Source organism: Neocloeon triangulifer, unplaced genomic scaffold (assembly GCF_031216515.1).
Source record: "Neocloeon triangulifer isolate White Clay Creek 2 clone unplaced genomic scaffold, ASM3121651v1 ptg000003l, whole genome shotgun sequence".
Lineage (NCBI taxonomy): Eukaryota > Metazoa > Arthropoda > Insecta > Ephemeroptera > Baetidae > Neocloeon > Neocloeon triangulifer.
In genome coordinates, this window is record NW_026775546.1 from 11031651 (window position 1) to 11057426 (window position 25776).

At 45.1% G+C, this 25776-nt stretch overlaps 1 protein-coding gene across 7 annotated transcripts in view; it reads left to right on the top strand.

Moving 5' to 3' along the window:
* The window catches only part of LOC132193135 (zinc finger homeobox protein 4), a 171578-nt gene that overhangs the window by 121323 nt on the left and 24479 nt on the right, over positions 1-25776 (top strand). For all 7 annotated transcript variants that reach the window (XM_059613550.1, XM_059613552.1, XM_059613553.1 and 4 more), the window contains 3 exons: positions 10722-13770; positions 19163-24352; positions 24890-25150. In XM_059613550.1, the coding sequence (XP_059469533.1) occupies positions 10872-13770; positions 19163-24352; positions 24890-25150 (8350 nt within the window). In that variant the 5' untranslated portion in view covers positions 10722-10871. The remainder of the gene's footprint in view (positions 1-10721; positions 13771-19162; positions 24353-24889; positions 25151-25776) is intronic.

Sequence of the window (25776 nt, forward strand, 5' to 3'; positions counted from 1 at the left end):
TAAAATGTAAATTTTTAATAGAAAAGCTTAAAATAGGGAAGGAATGTTAATTTAAAAATTTCCTATAAAATCTTTAATTAGTCAGACCCTTTTTATTGGAGACCTTCTGGCATCCTCTTTATTTCACTCATGCCACCCTCTGGGAGTGTCAATTGATGCCTCTGGCCATTTGCTTCTTCCTTTCTTAAAACTGAATTTTTATCACCAGAGCTAACTAAATTGATTTCTTTCATTTGAAATTCTTTTGCAATTAAATTCTTTTCAGCTTCAATTTCCCATTTCCTTTTCTACAAAGAAATTGAACTTTGGATGAATCACACAAAAAATCAATCAGCCATTAAAATCCAATACCAAAATGAACAATTAAAATTTCAATTTGCGCCCCTTCGCAGTTAAAATCTTAATGAAGTTCACTTCCTGACTGCTCTCGCTGGCCAATCAATCCGAAATCAAATCTGGCATTCCTGCGCCAGGGGGTGCTCATTACGCAAATAGACATGATGACCCTTGCACACGCTGGAGGAAAGGAACATGGCCATCTGTTGAAAAAAGAATTCGGTCGCGCAGGGAGAGGCAGTTTTGTTCCCTGGTGCGCGCGAGCCAGCGAGGCCCATCTGCCAGGGAGAAAATGTTAAAAAGGTAGCGCATACCTGAGTCGTCACACAATAGAGGACCTTTCTAGCCTTCTATAATGTGCTTTGTCTCGAAAAATTTCCAGCCCTCTTGTGTCTTAAAAAATCTCCCTCAGCGCGCCTAATTGTGTTTCTATGAAAATCGCCCTCGGGCCTGCGCATGTAATTGATGGTCCTGTGTTTGAACTGCTGCTTTTGTCACACGATGCCTTTTACAATTGAGCACAGGCCGATGGATAAGTCAAGGTCGACCTTTTGGCAAGAAGCACGACGGCAAACCCTTCCTTGTGCCGGCTTAGCTCTCTCTCTCTCACTGGCTTGTGTACTGAAAATAAATCCGACGCCGACCAAGCCTATATCTAGATTGTGAGCCTTACTTGGCCGCCGTTTGGCGAAATTTCGCGCCAATATTGAATTATTGAAGGCAGACGACGAATTTCACAGCCAATTGATTCCAAACTCCAAATAATTTAAACTTTCAGGATCGAAAATGCTTTATCATCGCTGTTTATTTCTAAATCTTCTCAAAAATATATTTTATTTTTTTAAATAACAATTGATTGAAAATTTTGAATCATATACTATTTCAGGCCAACGTTTAAGAAAAACAAAAGTTTAAAGTTTTTGGTGACAATTTTTTTATTTTTCATTTTTTTTTTAATGTTTTGACAGGTTGGAGTTTGGAATTAAAATCAACTCCATTAATTCACCTCCCCCTCAGGTGTCCCGGAGTCGGTCCGTGTTTTTTTAATTACGGCGAGAGGCCCCCAATAAAAACAATAAGGCGACATTCCAGCCGAGATTAAAAATTAGGCAACGCTCTTCGTCTTCTCTTTCCTGCTCTCTCGGCCGCGGGACACCCTTCTTAATTTTTTAAATAACCTCTGAGCATGTGTCTTTTGAATACACGACGGCCAGGTATAGCTCCTCTCTTTTTCTGATTCGAGATAAGAGCAGCAGCGCAGCTTTTTTGTCCGTGGAGAGAGCGAGAGAGCCAGCCGGGTCTCTCTTTGCTTTTTGTGAGTCTCTCTCTTTATGAATCTTTTTTGTCTCAAAACATCCTTGAATGAGGCAGCGCGACTGAGGAGAAATAATAAAATATGTAATATGTGTGGAGGCTCAGCTGAGCCGAGCCAGGCCTGCATTCAAAATTGTATAATACAAGCCGGGGTGCACGCTTTAATTCCTTTTCATCGCCTCTGACTAGCCCCCCGGGGGGCTAAGATAATAATTAAAAATAAAAGAAGACAGAGAATGAGACAGAAAAAACTCTCGGGGGTTTCTTTTCCAAGTGAGCTTCAAAGGAATGCAAAAAAATCGGCGCTTTTCAATGATAAGACAAACTTCAAACTGTTTGTTTGTCTTGTGCTTTTCGCCTCTTGCCCGGAACTGGAGAGCTATAAAAATTCAAATGTATATATATTTTTTAAATTTAATTTAAATTGAAAATGACAAAATCTAGCATTTCAACCAAATTCATTTGAATTGTCGTTTCTCCTTCTTCCTCTGGCTGAAAAATTCTTGTTCCCTCCAGAGAGTGCACGCTTTAATTTCCTTCAGGCCTCATCAATTTTACTGCAGCGCAGCAGACAAAAGAATGAGAGAATGCACAGAGCCGTTCGGGTGAAAAATGGAAAACTTAAGAAGGGTCGCTCTTTTGCATTGCTATTATTTTCGTCATTATTCGGCGCGGAGGGAGAGATTACCGGGCCAAGAAGGAAACAACACGCCGGCATTATGTATTATTTGCGCCCCAGCCCCTGATGCTGCGCGATTGTTATCTCTGCAGTTCGGTTTGTTCAGGTGTCCCTCGCTCTGCTCTGCTCGGCAGCAGAGAAAATGCCTCAACTCACAAGCACACCGATTGATCAAGCTTCACCTTTTCCTTTATTATTAATTCTCTCCCTGCTCGCACGCCTCGGCCGCCGATGCAACGCAAAATGAGCCACATTGTGTCACACACACCCAGTATCAACTCAATATTGCCGCAGAAGGACAAATGAGTTTTTACGCAGAAACGTGCTGCAAGCTAACGCTGCTGATAATTTTGGTAGAAATTATATATTAAACACGAAGAAGGTTGGATACATTACTAAAAATCAACTCAATTTCATTGTTGCCAAAAAGAAAAGTTCCTCCGTAGAGGCCAACTTCACTGATATGCAGAATTTATGATAAATTATTACAACTGTGAATTTTTTATTGTAATTTCAATTCAATTTTTTATATGAGAATCCAAGAATTTAATACGCTTTAAATTATTTTTGTTCAACGAAGTTTCTAAAAAAATTACTTTCTTTTTATTTGAGTTTTATTAATTTTTAAATTTATATAAATAATTTCTATCTCAAACATTTTGGCCAGGAATAGAACCAAAACTTTCTTCAATCTACTTTTTTTCATATCAGCCGTTGAGGGAAATGACCAAAACTGCGGAAATTGCGCAGTCAAGATTCAAACCAAATCTTATCTCCGTCATTCATTCATTTCCCTCTCTCCCTAATTGCGGCAGTTGATCGAATTTCGCGTCCCCTCCGCTCCATTAGTGCGCACAATTTTTGCCAAATCACCGTGATCGCGAGCACGACTGAATGTTACTAATATGAAAATCAAAATCCCGGCATGGCCGCTGCGATTAACAACAATGCAACGTTCCAACAATGGAAATAAAGAAAGACGCCAAGCAGCTGCCGCACTTGAGAAAAAAGAGAAAGATGCGTCTCCGTACTGCAAATAATGCCGCTCTGCATTTCATTACATTTTAATCATCCTCTCGATTGGAAATAAATTTCTATTGGCAGCTCAAATTTGAAGAGCCCTCGAGCTGCATCTTATCATATAAAAAATATTTAAAAAAAAAAACCAGGCGGTTATTAAACCAATACATATGGGAAGGAGTTGAAAGAGTTGCAGCTTGGAGGACGAAATTAATTTTCAGGAATTTCCGGCCTAATTTCGAAAAACGGATGTTTTCGGAAGTGTCTCTTTCTATTTAGCCCCGGGGCCAGTTCCCCTTTGACATTCCGATAGCCAGCCGCGGAGCAGCAGCGGAAACGCGCGCTCGGCCATTTACTCCTCCACAGACGCACATTTGTTTATTTTTCTGTGAAAAAAAGCTCAGATATAGAAGCATTAAAAAATCAACGCAGCGCCTTTTTTCTGGTCTCTGCGTAAACAGAGCGGGCGGCGCAGGCAGCTGCCTAAAATTAAATCCGAGAACCCAAAATTGTTGCGGGGTAATTTCGGGGTGAGGCTGCGGCCACCCCCTGCGGCGAGGGATGCACCGGCCGCCGAACGAGGGGTAGGTCAGTATCTCAATGGATGGACCACGAGCAAGCCAGCCACCCTCTCCAACGTGAATGACCATTCAGAATTTTTTTGCTTGCGGTCCAGGTGCCACACGGACCAGGGGAGAGAGTCGGGATTAAATCGATTCTTTATCAGATGCATGAGAATGCATTTTTTTTTCATAGTATAAAATTTTGTCGCGTTAAAAAGAAATAAAAGTCAAATTTTATTGAAATTAAAATATTGTTTAAGTACAAAGTTTCAAAATTTATAGACATTTGTATACGTCAAAATATGAATCAGCTCGTGATTAATATATTTTTATAAATTATTTTTGAACATTTTTTAAAAATGAAAGCAAATATCAACAAGGATAAGCCAAATTCTTACTTCACCAAGAGCAATCTGTTTGAAGTCCCTAATCTTGTTTTTCTTTTCCTCTAAATAAATATTGTCATTGAATTAAAACTTACTCTCTGTACTCTGATTTATTTATAAATATCTTCACGACAATCGATCCCTTTTACATTTTTTGCTCCAATCCTTGTAGTGCAAATCTGGCACTTGAGAAACCGGAGCGATTCGATTTCGCATGACGGTGTGTGTGCGGTGCTCGAATGAATAATAAGAGGGGCAATTATTTTGAGTCGTCATGTCACAACATGTCCCAAGACAATGTCCCCGCGACGTGTCAACCGGCACACAAACCAGAACGGAAAACAAAAAGCTGCACCTGAAGAAACGGGCAACTCTTTTCCCGCGACCCCTTTTCAGATGCAAAACGAGCCTTGACGCTGGCACAAAAGAGCCCCCGCTGATGTCACATCCAACACACACACACACGGCCAGCAGAGCCGTCTTCGTAAATCTAAATAAATAAATGAAGTATAGTGCGAGATATATATGCGTCGGAGGAGGAGGAGGAGGGAAGAATAAAATTAAGACGCGAGGAAAAATAAAGAAGAAAACTCTCGCGGGAGGGTATGTTTGCGTCGTGAATAAAAAAAAACTGATGTTTGGAAATCGTTTCCTGTTTCAAAAGTAAAAAAGTGCAAATTTTTTTAGAAAATAAATAGCTTGAAACCCTCAATAAAAATTAAAGAAATTTTGATCAAATGAAAAGAAATTAATAATACTGAATTTTAGATTAATGGTTATTGATAAATCACTGCGAAAATAAATCTTCTACACCGGATCTATACATTAAAAATATGTATTCCATTTAAATTTAAATAATGGAGAGTTAATAATTTTCCATTTTGTTGGAAAGCACATTGATTACAAAGTAAACAAGATGCATATTTCAAACAAATTTCTATTATTTATAGTAAAGGTTAATTGTTTAAATCTCTCCCTTGTACTGAAAGCTATAAATCCTCAATTTGTGAAAATAATGATAATTTTTCTCCATTATTTTCCTAATAGTTAAACAGCGATTTTAAGAATATGTTCCATAATTTTAATCAAGATCTTTAGAATATTCTGATTTATCTCAAACCAAATTCTACGCAATTAATCAAAACCTTTTTATTGATTCTAAAGTTAAAATTTTTAAACAAATGAACGGTAGTTGAAATATTTATAAATTTTAACCCGATGTAAAAATCAACTCCGCCTTTTCAACTTGCAAAAAAAATATTCCTTCATCGCGGTGGTCGCGAGCCAGATTTTTGCCAGGGTGCAAAAGAGGGCAGCATAGACTAATCTCGGCGCTTTCTTTCTTTCTCTCTCATGTTGGAAAGAGCGGCGCCGGCTTATAAATATGAGAGGCCCAAGGGGTGGTTGGGCGGCCGTGTGTATGGCACTTAATTGAATTCTTGAGGAGCAGTGTATGCGCCCTAGTATATGTGCAAAAAAAAAAAAGGCGGGAGAGAAAGAAAGAGATTTCGCCGCTCATTCCGCGCCGTTTTCTTTTCTTTTGCACGCTTACTTAGGAAAAAACGAGTGAGACGAAGTCAGTGCAGCCTTATTCCAGTCTCAAGTGGGAAAATACATAAAAGGGAGCGACTTGCCCGCCGCCGCCGCCGCGAGAAGAAGAAAGAACGAAAGAAGGCCCCACCCTTTGCTCTGTGCATGTAAACTGCTCCCATTTTGTTTCTTAACGCAATCCCAAAAGGCGAAATTGCGAGAATCGCAAAAAGTGCCTCAACAGTCTGTCGGCCCAAAATGACGCTTTTGTCGCTCCAAAAATGAGCGCCGGAGTTAATTTGAAAACAGGTGTGAACAAAATAGGCAGGATTGACAAAATGGAAACAAAAATGGGAATAAATTTAATATTAAAGTCATGAAATAAATCATGTTTAGCAAATTTAGAACCTCAGTGACAAAAACAAAGGGAAAAAGGAAAAAAAGACAAGATATTTTTATAATGGATTTGAAGTTCAATTACGATAAAAAAATATTGAAAAACAAAATTATAAATAAATTAAATTTAGTTCCTGAAAGTTTTCTGTTTCATTAATTTTTATATTCAAAAAAGCTCCAAGAGTAAATGATTTTTAAAAATTTGCACCTCTTACTGATAGAATTTGAATAAATCTTACAATTTGAGGTTGTTTGAACAAATAAAAATTTCCAAATTCTGCGAACACGTCACTCCAGCTTGGCGCGTGATTTGAATCAAAGGACAAACAAATCTCAGAGTGCCAATCAAACCGATCTCGGCCTTTATATATTGCTCCGAAGGGGCTGCCGCCGTTTCGAGCACCATCCAAGTAGATTATTCCATTTGTGCCGCGCAACAATCAAACACAGGCCGGCATTGTTGAGTCGAATAAAACGAGACACTCGATACACTATAACAAAAGCTTGCAGTGCTGCATTTGCGCGACGTGCGAACCGAGTGAGTGAAGAGAGCACTCGAACTAAACATTTGATTGTAAACAAAGTTGACAAAACCACCTGAATATATTTTGCAAGCTCATAATTATGAATTTTTTGGGGTTTTGTTTTTTTTTTATCTTTTTTTTTGTCCCTCCGGGTTGAAGGACAGAAACGTCTGTTTCATTAATGCAACTAATTTCAACCCCCTTGAAAGCAAAACTTGTCTTCCCCAATCAAAGGCATCAATTTTACTCTATCGATTGATCGCGATTCGTTTTCCTCTCCGCTCACATAATTGAGTACTTCTTTTTCACAAAGGGTGCACACAGGGCTAGAAATAAAAAGTAAAAAAACACAAAGCTTCTCTCTCTCTCACTACTCACTCGGCAAATTACATTACGCTAGCTTCCAATCCATCCTCATTTTTTCCTCTCTCGCCACCGCTTTGTGCGTCGCGCGTATGACTCATACGCGTTTTACTTCATTAAAACTCCCCCGTTCCGGAGCAACGCCGGCCGCTTTTTTACGCACATTAAAACAACAGCGGCAGAAAACAACCGAAAATCCACCCACCCTCTCGCAGCGCTTTTTGACACCTCGGGGATGAGTATCGATTCGGCCAGCAGATCCATCTTTTTATTCAGACAATATAGGGGCATAAATACTAAAAGATTCACCCTAACTTGATTTTAATAAAGGGAAAAAAATTAAATTTTACCCTTAAAATATGGAAATTAAAAATTACATTATTGATGCAAAAATCCATATTTATCATTATTATGTTTATTTCTCCAATTGTCGTATCAATTGTTGAAAAAAATTTATTTGGAAAAAGGAATTGTTGGGCAAAACGGAACCACCACCACCACTACAAGAATTAAGTTGTCACAAATTATTTTTTAAATTAATTTTATTTGTTTAAAAAGTTTTAGAATGTTTTTAGATTTTGTTACTTTTGAAATTTTCTTTTCGCGTTTCAACAATTTTCAGCGGTGTTGTACTGTTCCTTTTTTACATCTTTGGATGGCAGGTGTCGATTAATTATTTTAACCCTTGGAGCAATCAGCCTGAAAAGCGGTGTTTTATTTTATTATGCATTTTTTTTAACATCTTTTAACTGATTCTGCGAATTGAATGAAAAGCGGCCGATCGCAAGCCGAAACCCGGCAATAAGAAGTTTAAGAGGTGGTTTTGTCGGATAAAGACTGGGCCGCGGGCCAACCGCGAGAACTTGGGAGGAAAAGCAACCCCCGAGGCGTCATCGATTATTCCCCTTTTCGTCTAATTGCGTGATGTCGGAGAGAGAAAAAATACGCGTCCAGGGCAGACAATATGGGCCTCTATTATTTTAATAATACGCGCATCTTATTATTATCGTCATCATCTCTCACGGCGCCGAGAGAGAGATGATAAAACCCGCGGTATAATAACAATTCCGGCCGCTCTTTTTCGTAATTATAATACGACGAAGGCTGAAAAATTACACTCGCGCCCCGGAGCCAATCAGAGAAACTATGGTTTTATAATTATTATTGTATCGTGTCGTACGCGCGGCCACCATTGTTTCCACTTTTTCCCCCATTCGTCAGACCAGCAAATTGTAATTTTTTTACACATCAAATGATTTGCACTGTTAATGGGAATAACGTGCGTCGAGGCCGGGTGTGATTCGGCAGATTTCACACGCGTGTGATGCAAGCTATGAAAATCCTAGAAAAACCTTGAACATTTTTTGTGATTTGTGGCAACTTGTCCTTTTCAATTAATTCTTATCTTTTTTTCATTTCGTTGGATATTTGATAGACTCAAAACTTAAAAAGTTTTCATTAATGCATATCATCTTTTTAAAATTGTTCTAAATCTGTAAATTTGGTGGACATAAATTTAAAAAACAATAAGTTTGTATTTATAAAGGTTTGAATTAATACAGTTAAATTTTATAAATTTAAGAGGGATTCTGTTATATTATGTTTTAATGTTTATACATTTTCTACTGGCATAATATTTTTATTTCAATAAATGTAAAAAATGAAAGTCTCTTTTAATATTTAACTTTGTAAAACCTGTGCTAAAACCCACAGAAACGAGTCAGTCATAAATATCCGCCATGAATTTGCATCAAATTAATCTCAAAACTTCCAACAACATGGAGATTTACAACTCAAGTTGCGGCGTCGTAAAAATTGGCCAAACTTTGCAAAAATCACCGCGACATTGAGCTCGATAATAAAAAAGTTAATTTTATAGCCGCGTCGCCCCACATCCATCGATATGGCAAACAACAGAAAAAATATTAGGAAATCGATTAGTCCGTTTCATATTGGGAATAAAAAACGCCCCGAGTGAGACCTTTTTTTACTTCTTGGTTTTAATTATAGCCAGCGACGCGTCGTATTTGACTTAATGACGCTAAAGACCCAAAATCAAACGCTCCAACCGATGCGCCTCTCTTTCTCTCCGGGGCTTATAATTTGGCGCATTTTGCACCGCTCGGCGCCTCGTCTGTCCGTCCGTGTTTCTCTCTTTCGAAGAGACTCTCTCGCGAGCTCACACAACAATAAATAAATAAATATAGTGAGCAGTAATCGGGCATCACGCATACACATTAAAACGCGGCCTCGGGCGCTCGCTCGGAATCAAACTCCTAAACTCGGCGAGGAAGAGGCACGAACGAACAGTCCTCTCCGAAACAATGTGATAATTACGAAAAAAATTAAAGCCTCTCGCTCGGGCGTCCTTTTTGTTGTTTTACAATTGAATAATTTCGGCCCGATTCGAAAAGGCGCCAACGTGCCTTTTTATTCCCTTCGTAATTATATTTTTATACATACAACGGTGTAATTTTTATCTCTCTCATTCTCTGTTCGTGGGAACAGATCGAGAAACGGACTTGATTTGGTTGAAAAAAAGGATATCGCACACGGAAAGCTGCTAATGATCGGCTGGCGGTCTTGCCTTTTCCGCCGTCTTTCTTTTTTATTTATGGAAATGCATGCGGCTTTATTTCCATTCTGATTCGGAATTAGAACATTTAAATAAGAGGAATTATTATTATTTCGTGCCGGCCTATCAAACTGGAAATTATATACCCCCTGTCCGCTGGCCGGCGCGCATAAATTACCAAATTTATTAAATTTTTTGATAAGAGACCTCCGTGGTCAAATAGTAATCACAGAGTGTCGCGCGCATTATAATAAATACAATAAAAAGGAATACTTAATTGTCTGCACGAACGGGTCCCGTCCTTGCTTTCCAATTTCCTTAATAATTTCAATAATTGTACACGCCGCGCGCTCGGCTGCATTTATTTGAATTATAACTGAAGGGAGAAATAATGTTAATGGTCTGAATAATCACTCTTATTATTAACGGCGGAGGAGTAAATTATTGCTCAACATGCACGGGCTATTTTCGAGCACGGTCACCAGCGTCCTCTTATTTGAGCGCGAGTGAGGGACTTGATATCAATGGAGATTAGCGCGATGAATAATTTAATCCATTACAGAGCAGAATGAGAGAAAAGAGCATAATGGCGTATTGCGGGGCTGTAATTATTTTACGCTGGGCCAAATAAGTGGGCTGGACACGAAAATTAAAATTAGTTTTTTCATCACAGCAGAGGGTTGTAATCTCTTTAATTTCCAGTAATTGCTAAAAAAAAAAAAAAAAAAACTGGCCATGTAGTGACCAAATATGTAAATGTTAAAAGAGAACTTGAAAAAGCAAGCCAGAAATTTAGGGATAAGGAATAAATCAAGTGCGGTAATTGAAGCCAAATTCAGGTTATATCAATTTCATTATACAAAAATATTTCCACGAAATTATTGTCACAAAACTAATTCCTAAGTAATTAAGAACAAAAAATTTCATCCATTCTCCTATAATATTTATAATTATTTAAATATGTTCAAATTGTATTGAATTATAATGGTTTTTTATTTCGAATTTTTAATTTAATTTTTTTTTTGTGTGTTTCAGATTGGAGGTGCGCAGCTGAAATCGAGGATGCAGCATCCAGAGCAGAGACATCGTCCGTTCCCCGCCAACATGTGATGGTGGCTGTGCGGTCCGCAAGACAGCATCAACCGCCAGCACCGCCACCACCAGCAGCTACCCCAATCGCCCGAGATGCCAACCCCCACCGCGAGCACCATTGGTGAGACGCCAATGACGGTGCCCACCACTTCCTCGGCGCCGAGCATCCTGCAGGAGGGCTCGTCGCCGACCATCACCGACGCCACCTCGAATGGGCCGTCGTCGGTTTCGACGCCGCCGCCGCAGCCCCCCGCGTCCGGGGGCAGCAGTTGGCGGCGCCGAACGAAGCGGGCGCCGCAGAGACTGAGCCAGGCGGCGTCTTCGGCACCCTCTGACGAGGAGGACGACGACCCCAGACAATCATCGCCGTCAGCGGCGGCCAACAACGGCGGCGAGTCGTCTTCAGATGATGTCGAACGTTTTGACGGCAAAATCGTGTACAACCCGGATGGCTCGGCGTACATCATCGAGGACAGTGAGCTGAGCGACGACGACGGCGTCGACGTGCCGCAGCTGGACGGCTGCATCGTCGACGGCCGCGGCTCGAACGCGTCGCAACTCTCGGCCGCCTTCCCGCAGATCGCCAACGCGTTCTACGTGACCCGCAACCCGGCCGGGCTGTACAACGCTTTGTACGGACAGGCGTACGCCAGTCTGATGCGTGATAGCAAAAGCAAGATAGTTCCTGAGGTGCCCGTGATGCACAGCTACCGCGTTTACACGGTGCGCGACAAGAAGGAGGAGGAGATGAAGAAGCAGAAGACTGACGCCGAGGAGGACCACCCTGCCGTCGACTCGGAGGACTCGGCGGCGACGGCCGTGCCGATCAAGCCGATCCTCATGTGCTTCATCTGCAAGCTGTCCTTCGGCTACGCCAAGTCGTTCGTCGCGCACGCCATGAGTGACCACAGCGTGGCCCTGCTCGAAGACGAGAAGGAGATCCTGGCGCAGAAGAACGCCTCGGCCATCATCCAGTGCGTCGGCAAGGAGAAGGAGCCGCTCGTGTCCTTCCTCGAGCGAGTGGCACCACCTGCGGTGGCCCCCCGGAGACCCGCGTCGCCCAGCGTCAGCGCCGCGGCTTCTCTGGTGGCGGCCAACGCCATGAAGTCCCTGATGGCCGCGGCCGCCATCAGCCTCGGCAACGAGGACAACCAGAGCTTAAAGGAGGCTCCCGAAGACCTGACCCGCAAGAGCAGCCCTGCCTCGTCGGCGCCCAACAGGTCCAACTCGGCCTCCCCCCTCCAACAGCCGCCGACCCCGCACACGCCCCTCCTCCAGCAGCAGCAGCAGTTCCAACTGCCGCCGCCGCCCCTACCTCAGTTCCAGTCTGCGGCGCCGCCCAACTTCCTCACCGGCACCACCATCGGGGTCTGCCCGGACCATCTGACCGGACGCCCCAGCGGCGTCGAATGTTCAAAGTGCGAGATGATCTTGGCCTCTTCGCGTCTCAGCGGGGCCTCAGGGGCCCAGTCCGGAGGCGGCCTCCTCGCCGGCATGCACTCGAGGAATTCCTGCAAAACCCTCAAGTGCCCCAAGTGCAACTGGCACTACAAGTACCAGGAGACGCTGGAGATCCACATGAAGGAGAAGCACCCGGAGAGCGAGACCAGCTGCATCTACTGCATAGCGGGGCAGCCGCACCCCCGACTGGCCCGAGGGGAGACGTACACGTGCGGCTACAAACCGTACCGCTGCGAGGTTTGCAACTACAGCACCACCACCAAGGGCAACCTCAGCATCCACATGCAGTCCGACAAGCACCTCAACAACATGCAGGAGCTGCAGAACGGCGGCGTCCCGCCCCCCTCCGAGCCCCAGCAGCAGCCGCAGCCGCCCAAGATGTCGGCCCTCAGTCCGCCGGCTCCGACAAGCGTGCCGAGCTCACCCTCGGCGCCGGTCTCCAGCAAGCCCAAACCCACCTTCCGCTGCGACGTGTGCAATTACGAGACCAACGTGGCGCGCAACCTCCGCATCCACATGACCAGCGAGAAGCACACGCACAACATGATGGTTCTCCAGCAAAACGTCAAGCACATGCAGCAGCTGAGCGCCCTGCAGAGCCAGATGGCCGCGTCCGGCGTCGACCCGGCCACCGCCGCCGCCCTTCTGCACTTCCACCCCGCCCTCCAGGGTGAAAAGCCGCCGCCCCACACCGAGGCTGCCCTGGCCGACATGGCCTACAACCAGGCCCTGTTGATCCAGATGATGACCGGCGGCCAACTGCCCCCGCACGTTCCTCCCGAGCTGGCCCCCCACGTTGACATGGGCCTCAACCCTGACACCATGGAACCGCCCCCGGAGCCACCTGAGCAGAACCCGAGCCTGTTGTTCCAGTGCTGCGTGTGCACCGTGTTCGCCACCGACTCGCTCGAGGCCCTGTCGCACCACCTGGCGCAGGACAGGACCAAGTTGAGGGAGCAGGAGATCCTGGCCCTGGTCGGCGGCAACTACGTCTGCAAACTGTGCACGTACAAGACAAACCTGAAGGCCAACTTCCAGCTGCACTGCAAGACGGACAAGCACCTTCAGCGGCTGCAGCACGTCAACCACATCAAGGAGGGCGGCGCCCGCAACGAGTGGAAGCTCAAGTACGTCAGCGTGTCCAACCCTGTGCAGGTTCGGTGCCACGCGTGCGACTATTACACCAACTCGGCGCACAAGTTGCAGCTGCACGCCGCCCACCAGCGCCACGAGATCAGCCGCATGGTTTTCCGCCACCTGGGCTCAGGGGAGACCACCCTGCGCGACAACGAGCCGCGCATCTACCACTGCGCCCTGTGCGGCTTCTCGAGTCGCGCCAAACTGCCCCTGCTGCAGCACGTGCGCTCCATGAAGCACCTCCAGATGGAGCAGCTCCACCAACTGCAGAGACGCTCCGAGGGCAAGGAGCCGCACACAGACATCGGCGAGGTCTTCCAGGTCGTCGGACAGTCACAGCTGGACGCTTCCGTCCAGCAGCAGCTGGCCGCTGAGGGAATTGTGGACACACCAGGTCAGTTAGCAATTTTATCCCTGCGTATAAATGATTAATTTTTAAATTTTTAAATAGGACAAATTTATATTTAAAAGAGTTCCCAATTTTAACATTGAAGAACTTTTATTTTATTCAGTAGAGTCTGCCACATTAGAAGATAAAAAAATTTATTCCCAAACCAAATATGGAATAAAATAATTTTAAATTTATTTTATATAATTATTAAAAATGTTTTGTTTTCAATGTAATTTTTAATCACTTTTTATTATTTAGAATATCTTTAGTTAAAAGATATTTAATTAATTAAATAAGATAACTTTAAATTTATATTAAAGCCAATCTATAAAGTTTTATTTCTCAATATTGATAAAGTTTCAAATCATTAATCTATAAATTGTTCCGATGTGCTCAAAATTTACAATTCAAAGTTTATAGAAAAGCATGGCTAATTTTAATGAATTTGATTATATATATTTTTATTGATTTTAATTCTATTAACTTAAATTTGATACACAATTTTTTTTTATTTATTAAACATGTAAATAATAGTAGCTCTGTATTTAATTGAGATTGGAGCAATAATTATAATTTACTGATTTGGTTAACGAGCTTTTCACAATTTTTGGAGTTACAGCACTTAAAAATTTCCTTTTAATTTTGTTCAATTTTGTTTTGTCTTACCAATGGATAAAAATTTAGAATCAAACGTTTCCTCTTAACAACCCCTATCTTTGTGATTAAAATTGTCAATCGTCTGCGCAAATTTGCACAGGATCGCATCTCCCCCACTCTCAATATTTAACCCATCAATGGAAACCTTTTGAAAAGTGTCAACCGCAGCACACAGGAAGCGATCGCCCTGCCGTCCCTCCCACAATCTATCGACACACACACACATTCATGCGTTCAATCCAGACTCTCTCACTTCGGGCCAAATTAAAATTTGATTGTCGCCCTTGTCGCTCTCTCGCTCGCACACATTAGTCCCCGCCGTTTAAATAAAAGGAGAAAAAAATATGACCTGCATAATGGTGCTTGTTAAGGCTACTCGAGACTCAATTTATTCCCGACGCGCATTAAAATACGGGCCTTAATAAATCAATTTAATAATTCATCTGGCAATCAGTGCCCCGTTCGCCTCTGAATGTTTTAGCACCGCGACTTCTTTGCCGAGGAGTGACCGCGACCGACCATATCGTGCGCGCAGCACAACTGCTCCATTATTAATTATCGGCCGTAATTACATTTGCCGCCGACAATGGCGTCACGAAAGAAATCGAGGCAAAAATATAAGAAAAGGGGCCCATAAATTCGGACCGGCCGTGACACTTTTCGTGAATAGTGATTTATCCCCGGATGATAAATATATGAATATTTCTCGGTTTGCTCGTTTTATTGTCGCGCGCGTATTATGACTAATCTCGGCCTGATACTTTTCACGAAGCACGTTTGCTGCCTCATTTGCATATTAAATTACAGACGGAGAACGAACGCGAGAGAACCAACCGGCCGCCGCCGCCGCTCAACTCCATTTTTGTACACACATGAGCACGATAATTAAGAACTATTTCCATCGTGCGCGCGATGAAATGGCTGCCCTTTCGCCAAAGTTTGCTGTGACTGTGCACAATTATTTAATCGCCGTTCCGAGTGTGTTCATTTTTTGCCTCTTTCTTTCTCCGCGCAGTGATTCATTGCAATTTATCGACGCAGACAAAGGCCGCGCGCGTATAATAATTCCGTCTGCTCTTTTTCTTTCTTTCTGGTGCTGCCGTGGAACTGGCGCAAAACGTGGCAACGCGGCGATTTTATTTGGCATTTTAATATCATTCGTCTCTCTGAGGCTCTCTTGCTCGATGATGCAGATTGCGTGTAATTCGTGCACGTAATAAAGCTGCGAAAGAGAGAGAGAGAGAGAGAGATGCCGCCTCGCAATAAAGCTAGCCCGGAATTCGCCTCCTAGCCGCATTAATTGTTAATCGACTAATTCCACGACGTTCTGGCGACGAAAGCAGCTGCGATTAATGTAATCAGTCATGCAATCTGAGTCGTGCTTAGCGCTTAATTTTTCATGTTCAACTCTGGGAAACACATTAGCTGTTATTTCCGAAATTGGAGCAATTTTATTTCTTGTTTGAACATAAATGTATATAATTTTATTTTCATAAAGTTAATTTGAAGAACAAAATTATTTAGAGACAGTTTACTAAATATCAGCCATATAGAGTCATATTTAAATTGATAAAACATTTTTTTAATGAAACTATTATAAGATTTATTTTTTCAAGTAATTTAATGTAATATTTTTATTGCTTTTTTTTAATTAATTATACATGATTAAATTTTAGTCTCTTAATAAGAAATTGACATCCTTTATTATGCTGGAAAAATTCTAGGGGATTTGATTTGATTTTAACATAATAAGTAGGCACCAAAGGCGTCCTTCCTGTTGAGATTTCGCCTGCTTTACACTTCTGCAATCAATTGAAATCAAATTCAATTCGCAAAAGTAGTTAAAAACACAAAATTAAAAGTTTATAATTGTATAAAATTTCATTCAATGACCAAAAAAGAATAGAAAAGTCTTTAAAACTTTATTTAAAAAATAAATGTTGGATCATAATTAAAATTAAATAATTACTCTTTGTGAGTATTTTGAAGAAATATTCATTACCTTTTTAAAGACTTGAATTTCCAATTTTTTATTTTTTTATTAATATTATTATTATCTTTGCTGTTTGAACCCAATTGACCGACTGGCAGCCCATTCTTGAGCAAACTCGGCTTTCTTGGGCGGTGTGTTTGTGTTTTTCTCGATTCGCAATGTTCGCGGCGGCGCCCCCGGGGGCCATCTCTCTCTTATTTGCCCTGTTTGCGAGCGTGCAATCAAAGCGCAGCGATAATTAAAGAATCTCGAGCAGCATTAATAACAATTAGCCTTTATTCTGACCTCAATCGCGCAAGTGTAACGAACTCTGATCACGGCACCAGGCCCGGCGCTAATAATGCGACGGACGAACAGAAGCGGCACCACCGACCAGCTTTTATTCACACACATTGGCAATCTTTCGAGCACATTTTTTCGCCGCCACACCAATCAATACAGATTTTTATTTATCCGCACTCGACTCTCCGTCTTTTGTTCCCCAAAAAGAGGGAGGATTTTTTTCCATATATATTTTTGGCTCGCGTCGAACGTGATAAATTACGGCGGCGCACGTTTTTCGAGGATAATTTCACGGCGAATCAGAAGAGCTTGCGCTGGCTGACGGCAGAACATGTCATGACAATGAGGAGAGAATCGGAGAAAATTAAAATTTAATTCCATAGCAGCGGCAGCGGCCATTATTATTTTGTAGCAGCTTTATGCATCATTCGCCTCTGCGCGCCGACCATTATGTGAAACAGTAATTATAACCACAATGGGACGTGATTTCATATAAACACATTTCGCTCCACGTAATCATCTGACCGAGAAGCAGGGATTTGTGTTTTTTTCTAAAACACAACCGTCATGACTCTCTCTTAATTCCTCCTCACTCGGAGAAACATAATCACATAACGCTGAGGCCATTACACTGACTGAGAGAGATATGCCCGCAAATTATTTATCGTAACCTTCGTCGTGATTATTGCCGACGCATAATTACCACTCGCGCCCCTCGATTGAAATAATCATAATAAAATTGCCATTGTTGTGCACCGCCGCCTCTCGGCCGCCAATTTCGCGTTTGGCACCGATTCCAAACTCGCTGTTCTGCGAAATTCAGGAGAAGTATAAAAAATTTAATAAAAATATTCAGGCCGGGTGCCAAAGAGGATCGGTTCGTGTTAAAAACTTTTCGTATCTGGAATAAATTATGCGGCCGGGCGTAATTTGAATAAGTTCGCGTTGTTCTCGGTCGCGTATAATTTTCCAACATGAGAATCTAATCTCGGAATCTTGCATACTAATTAGCAATTCTATGCTCACTCTAATGCACCCGCCCTGCCGACCGACCGCTCGCTCGCGCTCGCTTATTATTATTATAATTGGTGTGTTCTTTTTGCCTTTCGAATTAATTGTCGTGTGTGTATGTTTTTGTTCGCCGCTCGTGACGTGATTCGATTGCAGGCAACCGTAATTATTATTGCTGCAGCCGCTGCACACACAACAAAAAATCTTAATTTTAAATTCAGCCAGAGATTAATCGAAACTGGGAAATGGTCGTGGGAATTATTTTCGCGGAATGGCTCAATTTTCATGCAATTGTGAGTCAGACACTTAAAAGAGAAGGAAAATTATTTTAAAAGTCATACCAGCTCATTTACAATTGTAATTTTATGTCGCTCTCATTAGAAGTTCAGCTGACATTTTACTTAGCAAGGCACTAAAAATTAAAAGAAAGGCAATACTTTTTTTCCAGACACACATTTTACACAGGAAAAAATCCCTTCATAGATTATTTTTGAAAATTTGGAAGAAAGTAAGTCACCTTCAATTTTAGAAAAGAAACTTCTTCGAATATAAAAATTAAATAATTATTAAATACTAATTTTAAAGTATAATTATATTTTTAAAATAAAGAAATTCAATGGAATTACTAGTGTTGAGTGTTATTCTGAAAAGGTGGGGGGCATTTTTTTAATTTATTGCTTCAACTGCCATTAAATTATAAAAATGCAAGACTTCTTAATTACAATTTCAGTTTCTCATTTTTTTTTTGTAAATTTGTTTTGTTTGACTAAATATTTAAATTTTTTATTTTCAATTTTTTTTAAATTTTGAAATAAATTTTCAGCTGCACAAAGAAAACAAACTCTTAATTTTAAATTCAGCCAGAGATTTTTCAAACTGGGAAATAGTTGTTCAAATTATTTTCGCGGAATGGCTCAATTTTCATACAATTGTGGGGGATGAAATTTGTTTAACCAGCTCATTTACAATTGTAATTTTATGAATTGTCGCTCTCATTAGAAATTCAGCCGACAGTTTTCTCTTGTAAAAATTGAACCGTAACACTCTTTTTATGAATTTATCCGAAACTGCTAAAAATTATTATTATTAAAAAAAACCGCAACACCTATTTAAGTATATAGCAGTTTATAAAATGAAACTGCTTGTGAACTTATGCATTATGATGTATGAAAACATTCTAATTTTAAATTTTATTGTTATTTAATTTTTTTTATTTAATTAAGAAATTCCATGTATTGATGTTCATTACTTTTCTGATAAAGTGGGGGATATTTTTTTTACTGAGCTTCAACTTAAATTAAATCAAATTAATGTGAAACTTCTTAATTTCAGTTTCAGTTCCTCTCTTTTTGGTAAATTTGTCCTATTTGCCTAATAATTAAAAAAAAAATATTTTTCATATTTATTTTTAATTTTAATTTTTAACTAATTTTCTTCTTTTTCTGTTTGCAGACCGCAAGCCCAAGGTTGACAAAGACCCGGCCAGCATGCTCAAGTTTGCCCTCGAGCAATCGGAGGCTGACGAGACGACCCCCGAACGCAGTCACAATTGCCCCTTCTGCACGTTCACCAGCACCAGCGAGATGCGAATTCAAGCTCACGTGCTGGCGCAACACGCGCAGCAGGTGGCCGCCCAGCAGCAGCAGCAGTCGACGCCGTCGTCCTCCTCAGACAAGGAGTCGACGCCCACCAAAGAGTTCCTCTGTCCGTTGTGCCAGGACGTTTTCAAAGACCGGCCGCAACTGGAAAAGCACGTCATGCAGATCCACAGCGTCAACGCAGAAGGTCTGCAGCGGCTGTTGATGCTTGTTGAAGGTTCCCACTGGCTGAACGCCACCCCTGAGTCGTCATCCTCTTCCAACCCGCAACCAACGGACTTGTCCAAAGAGGAGGAGGAGGAAGACGAAGAGGCCATGGAGACGGACGAGTTCAAGTGCCAAACCTGCAGCAAGACCTGTGCCAATTTGGAAGAGCTTTGCCAGCACCAGTGCGAGGCGGGCCACCTGGAAATGCGCCAAACACCCAACGGCGCCGCCTATCCGTGCGTGAAGCGCCAGTGCGGCCAACTGTTTGCCTCGGCCGCGGCCATGCAGAACCACTTCAGGGACGCCCACGTCAACAAACTTGGGCTGGCCCCCGGCATTGCCTCTGTGTCAGAAAAACACGTCTACAAGTACAGATGCAACCAGTGCTCGTTGGCGTTCAAGACGATGGAAAAACTGCAGCTCCACTCGCAGTACCACCTGATCAGAGACGCCACCAAGTGCATGCTGTGCTCCAGAAGCTTCCGCTCGGTCTTGGCCCTGCACAAACATGTCGAGACGGCGCACACGGAGCTCTCCGAGGAGGAGCTCATGCAGTACAAGCAGAGTATGATGAGCAATCCGCTCCTGCTGGCCGGTTTGGCCGCCGGCGCTGGAGGTTTAGACGAGTTGTTGAAACGCAGTGAAGTCCCTGAGGAGGAAGAGGAAGGAGCAAATGAGGAGGAGGTTGAGGAGAACGACTCAAATGACTCAGCCTACAAAGAGCAGCAGTTCCTCGAAGACTACCTCAACTCACAGGCCATTGCCGAGGACAGCTACAATGACCCGAACCGCAAGTACAAGTGCCACAGGTGCAAGGTGGCCTTCACCAGACAGTCCTACCTGACCAGTCACAACAAGACGCTGCTGCACCGCAAGGGCGAGAAGTTGAGCTACCCTATGGAGAAGTACCTGGACCCCAACAGACCGTACAAGTGCGACGTCTGCAAGGAGAGTTTCACTCAAAAGAATATTCTTCTTGTTCACTACAACTCTGTGAGTCATTTGCACAAGCTCAAGCGCGCCATGCAGGAGCAGCACCTGCAGACGCACAACAATAATAACAACAATGGTCTCACCGGTGGCAAGGATGAGGATGACAAGAAGCCGTACAAGTGCAACATCTGCAAGGTGGCCTACAGCCAGGGCTCCACCCTTGACATTCACATGCGCTCGGTGCTGCACCAGACGCGCGCCTCCAAACTGCAGGAACTGGCCATCACCGGCCAGATTGATCTCAGTCGTCCGCTCATTGAGCAACCCGATCTCAAAAAGCTCCCTTCGGAGTCGCCCAAGCAAGACATCACCAGGGCCTCGCCGAACTCGGTGGAGCAGTCGCCAAACTCCTCGTCAAATCAGTTGATGTCGCCGCTGAACGAGACCACCTCATCCTCCTCGGCAAACAGCAGCATCCACGCCTGCCCAAAGTGCTCGGCGCTCTTTTCTTCCTCTGACCAGCTTCAGCAGCACCAACAGCTGTATTGCATGTTCGGTCCAGGCAACGCCATTTTCAACGAGACCTCTCCGACCGGCAACAAAACGCCAAGTCCGGTGCCGCAGCCGCTCAACTCTTCCACGCCGCAGCAGCTGCTGGAAGAAGGTCAGTTCAGCAAAATGATGGCCGCCGCCCGGAGGCCGTCCCAAATGTACAAGCACCTGCTCGAGAGCTACGGCTTTGAGTTGGTCATGCAGTTCAACGAGAACCACCAACGCAGACGCAGAGAACTGATCAAAGAGGAGGAGGAAAAGGCCAAAGAAGCCGCGGCCAAAGAGGTGGAGGCAGCCCAAGAGAAGGCGGCTACTCCTCCAGCTCCAGAAGCCGTTCCGCAGGAGGAGATCAACATTCCTGAAGTGGCCAAATCGACCTGTCAGCACTGCAAAAAAGAATTCAGCAGTGTGTGGGTGCTGAAGGCGCACTGCGAGGAGGTGCACAAAGACTTGGTGCCGCAGGAGTTCCTGGAAAAGTACGCCCAGCAGTTCAAAAATGAGTATGAAAATAAGCGGACTGATCGCTCGACTCCGGACGCCACCCCTGAAAAAGACCCTGAGGAGGCCGTGCAGCCCAAGAGCACAGAGGTCACGCCAACCAACGCAAGCACGCCGACGGCCAGCAGCACGCCAGCCTCGAGCACCGACAGCATTCCAAATATGCAGGCCAACATGATGCAGCAGATGAACGAAATGCAGGCAGCCCTCAACGCCATGGCCGCCTCGCAGTTGCAGCAACTCCAGTTCAACCCAATGATGATGGGCATGGCCTCTTTGGGCATGGGGCTTCCTCTTGGGCTCAACATGAACGCCCTGGCCGCCATGAATTTGCAGCCGCCCCTCGTGCCAATGATGATGCCGCCTCCTTTTGATCCTCTTGGGCAACTCTTCAGCCCCATGGACCAGCAGATGTTGGCCAAGCAGCAACAAATGATGGGCCAGCAGCAGTCGCAGTCCAACTCCTCTCAGGGAGGTTCTTCTTCCAACGCTCAGTCATCTGCTCCGCCTCAAACGCAGCAGAAAAGGGCAAGGACGAGAATCACAGACGACCAGCTCAAAATCCTGCGAGCTCACTTTGACATCAACAACTCACCTTCGGAGGAGGCCATCAACGAAATGGCAGGACAGAGTGGTCTGCCACCCAAGGTCATCAAGCACTGGTTCAGAAACACCCTCTTCAAGGAGCGGCAGCGCAACAAAGACTCTCCGTACAATTTCAACAACCCTCCGTCAACCACCCTGAATTTGGAGGAGTACGAGAAGACGGGCGAGGCCAAGGTGGTTCCTCTTTCGAGTGAAGAGCAAAAATGCATTCAGCAGCAGGCGTTGGCTGGGTCGTCAAAAAACAAAAAGGCGCAGCAGCAGCAGCAACAACAACAGCAGCCGCCCCCACCGCCGCCGCCTCCTCTGCCCCTGCAGGAGGTAAAAATTGAGCCAAAGGAGGAGAAAAAAGAGGAGGCCATGATCAAGGTGATTGAACCCCCGATGGAGGTGGAGCAGTCGCAGCAGCAGCAGCACCATCAGCAAATGTCCCTGACCAACCTGATCTCACAGCAGCTCGAGATGCCGCAGCCGCCGGTGACGTCGTCGCCGTCGTCCAGTTCCAGCAGCTGCAGCATGACCCCGAGCAACATGCTGCCGCCGCCCAAGATGAACTTCATGGGCCAGCCGCTGATTCCTCCGAGTGTGAGTCCGAGCAGCCGCTCGCCCAGCCAGCCCTCGGCCATGGACTGCTACAACCCGCAGCTAAGTAACTCGAACGGCAGCAACTCCTCCGGCTGCTCATCGTCCGGTAAGCGCGCCAATCGCACCCGTTTTACAGATTACCAAATCAAGGTGCTGCAGGAGTTTTTCGAAAACAACGCCTACCCGAAGGATGATGACCTCGAGTACTTGTCCAAGTTGCTCAGCTTGAGCCCGCGGGTAATCGTCGTGTGGTTTCAGAACGCGCGCCAAAAGGCCAGAAAGGTGTACGAAAATCAACCACCTGTCGAGGCGCCCACTGACGACGGAACTGGACGTTTCCAGCGAACCCCTGGCCTCAACTATCAATGCAAAAAGTGCCTGCTGGTCTTCCAGAGGTACTACGAGTTAATCCGTCACCAGAAAACGCACTGCTTCAAAGAAGAGGATGCCAAGCGCTCTGCTCAGGCGCAGGCGGCCGCAGCCCAAATCGCAGCCGTCATGTCCTCTGAGGACTCAAACTCCTCCGCCGAGCCGAGCGGCCAAATGTCGAATCCAGCCAACTTGCCGCCGGCGCCGTCGTCGCTGTTCGCAACCTCTCCGGTGCCGCCCTCTCCAGTTCCATCAGCAGAGTCACCCTCTCGAAGCGCCACCAAGTCGCCGTCGGCCACTTTGGCTCCGGAGAGCAGCTTCCAGTGCGACAAGTGCAACCTGGTGTTTCCCAGATTCGACCTTTGGCGTGAGCACCAGTTGGTACACCTGATGAACCCCAATCTCTTCCCGACCTACCCTCCTGACTCACCCTTCGGCATCCTCCAGCAGCACGCCCTGCACCAGCAGCAGCAACAACAAACGGCCTCAACTCACTCGGCCGCTTCCTGCTCCGAGGGCTCCGAACCAGGGACTCCGACGCCCATGCAGCAAAAACGCAAAATGGAAGAGCTGGAGGACGAACGCGAAGACCATCCGAAGGACAAGCGGCTGCGAACCACCATCCTACCCGAGCAGCTCGACTACCTCTACCAAAAGTACCAAATCGAGAGCAACCCCAGCCGAAAAATGCTCGAGAACATCGCCAGGGAGGTTGGGCTGAAGAAGAGAGTGGTTCAGGTCTGGTTCCAAAACACCAGGGCCAGGGAGCGGAAGGGTCAATTCAGGGCGCACGCTCAGGTCATCAACAAACGGTGCCCTTTCTGTCCGGCTCTTTTCAAAGTCAAGTCGGCCCTCGAGTCGCATTTGGTGACCAAACACGCTGACCAGTGCACCCGTGGCGAAATCAACATCGACGCGCTGCCTGACGAGGAGCTCAGCATGGAAGAGCAGTCGGACTCGAAGCCCGCCACCACCCCGCCCCTCATGCCGCCCATTTTCCCACCCTTCGGCGCCGCCACTGGTGACATGGAAAACTCGCTCAAAAAATACTACGAGGAGAGCATGAAGCGCTACCTGAGCGAGCTGCAGGCGCACTCGGCGGCCAAGGACGAGGTCAAGGTCAAGGAGGAGCAGCCGAGTGGGACCGCCAGTGGTCCCACCGGGGCCACAGGTGAGTCGCCGCTCGACCTGAGCAAGCCCGTGGACCTTTCCGGCGCACGACCCCTGCCTGCCATGCGGATGGACGGATTCGACCCCGAGGGCGAGGACAACCAGCAGCAGCAACGCAACTATCTAGGTGAGGAATTTGAAAGCGAAACTGAGTTCAATTTTGCCGATGTGAACGACGAATTTCTGAGCAACCCGACCTCGCCGGCGTCGAGCACTCAGTCATTCGGCGTCTTTGGCTCTTCTGGTGGTGGTGGTGGTGGCGGTGCCTCAGGTGGTGGTGGCGCAGGCGGCGGCCAGAACAAACGCTTCCGCACGCAAATGTCCAGTTTGCAGGTCAAAATCATGAAATCGCTCTTTTCCGATTACAAAACGCCAACAATGGCCGAGTGCGAGATGCTGGGCCGCGAGATCGGTTTGCAGAAGCGGGTGGTGCAGGTGTGGTTCCAAAACGCGCGCGCTAAAGAGAAGAAGCACAAATTGTCGCTGCAAAACGCGGGCCTGGCCGTGGAGCGGCCGCCGCCCGACGAGTGCACCGTGTGCGGCGGCTTTAAGTACTCGCACAAGTACTCGGTGCAAGACCACATCTTCACCAGGGGCCACATTGATAACCTGAAATTGTATCTGAACGCTGACTCCAACCCTTCTTCTTTTGCCCTGCCTACAGCTCCCTCGCCCCAGCAGCAGCAGCAGGCCCAAGACAAGTCGCAGCAGCAGATGCTGCAGATGGCCGGACTGACGGGCCTCTCTCCGCCGGCGCTCACGGCCGCCCTCTCGGCCTTCGCCGCCGCCAACAACAACAAGGAGACCAAGGACAAGTCGCCCGAGGAGATGGCCCTGCTGCAGCAACTCTACGGCATGGCCGCGGCCGCCCAGGCTGCGGGACAGAACAACCTCTTCCTCCACCCCGGTGTCTTCCCCAACAATGGTGAGTACCAATTTTAATTAATTTAAATGTCGGCGTGCATTAGGATTTTTAGCTAGTTATTTTTTCGTTTCATTTTTATTTCAGTTTCAATGCTCGGGAAGACAAAATTTCAGTTAGGCTTTTGCTCGAAATTGAAAATTGGAATTAATACGGCCCCAAAAGGAATAGGAAAATTTGAAATTTAAAATCACATTTTTTTTTAATATATTTTAATTTATAATTAATGAAATATTTTTTGGCAAACTAAATTTAAATATACATTTTTAGACTATTTTATTTTCAATAATTTTAATTATTGCAGAGAAGTGTTATTATAAAATATAAATTTGATAAAAGAAACAGAATTAACCCGGAGGTAAATTTAATATTCATCTGCTGCATGTTAGCCTGTGAAAAATCATTCACCTCAAGTCCAGTCGATTGACACTTGTTTCCAAAGCAACTCTCTCGTGGGAACGTTTTAATGAAGAAACGCGTTCAAGAAATCGTGGCCCGGTCGCCTCTTTGTCTCTGGAAACGATTTGAATGAAAAAGCGAAAGAATCGGCCGCGCTTCTTTCTTTCATTTGGGCAGGCCATTCCATCTGGGTGCCGTCGCATTGTCTGTGGAGCGATTCCCACAGTAGC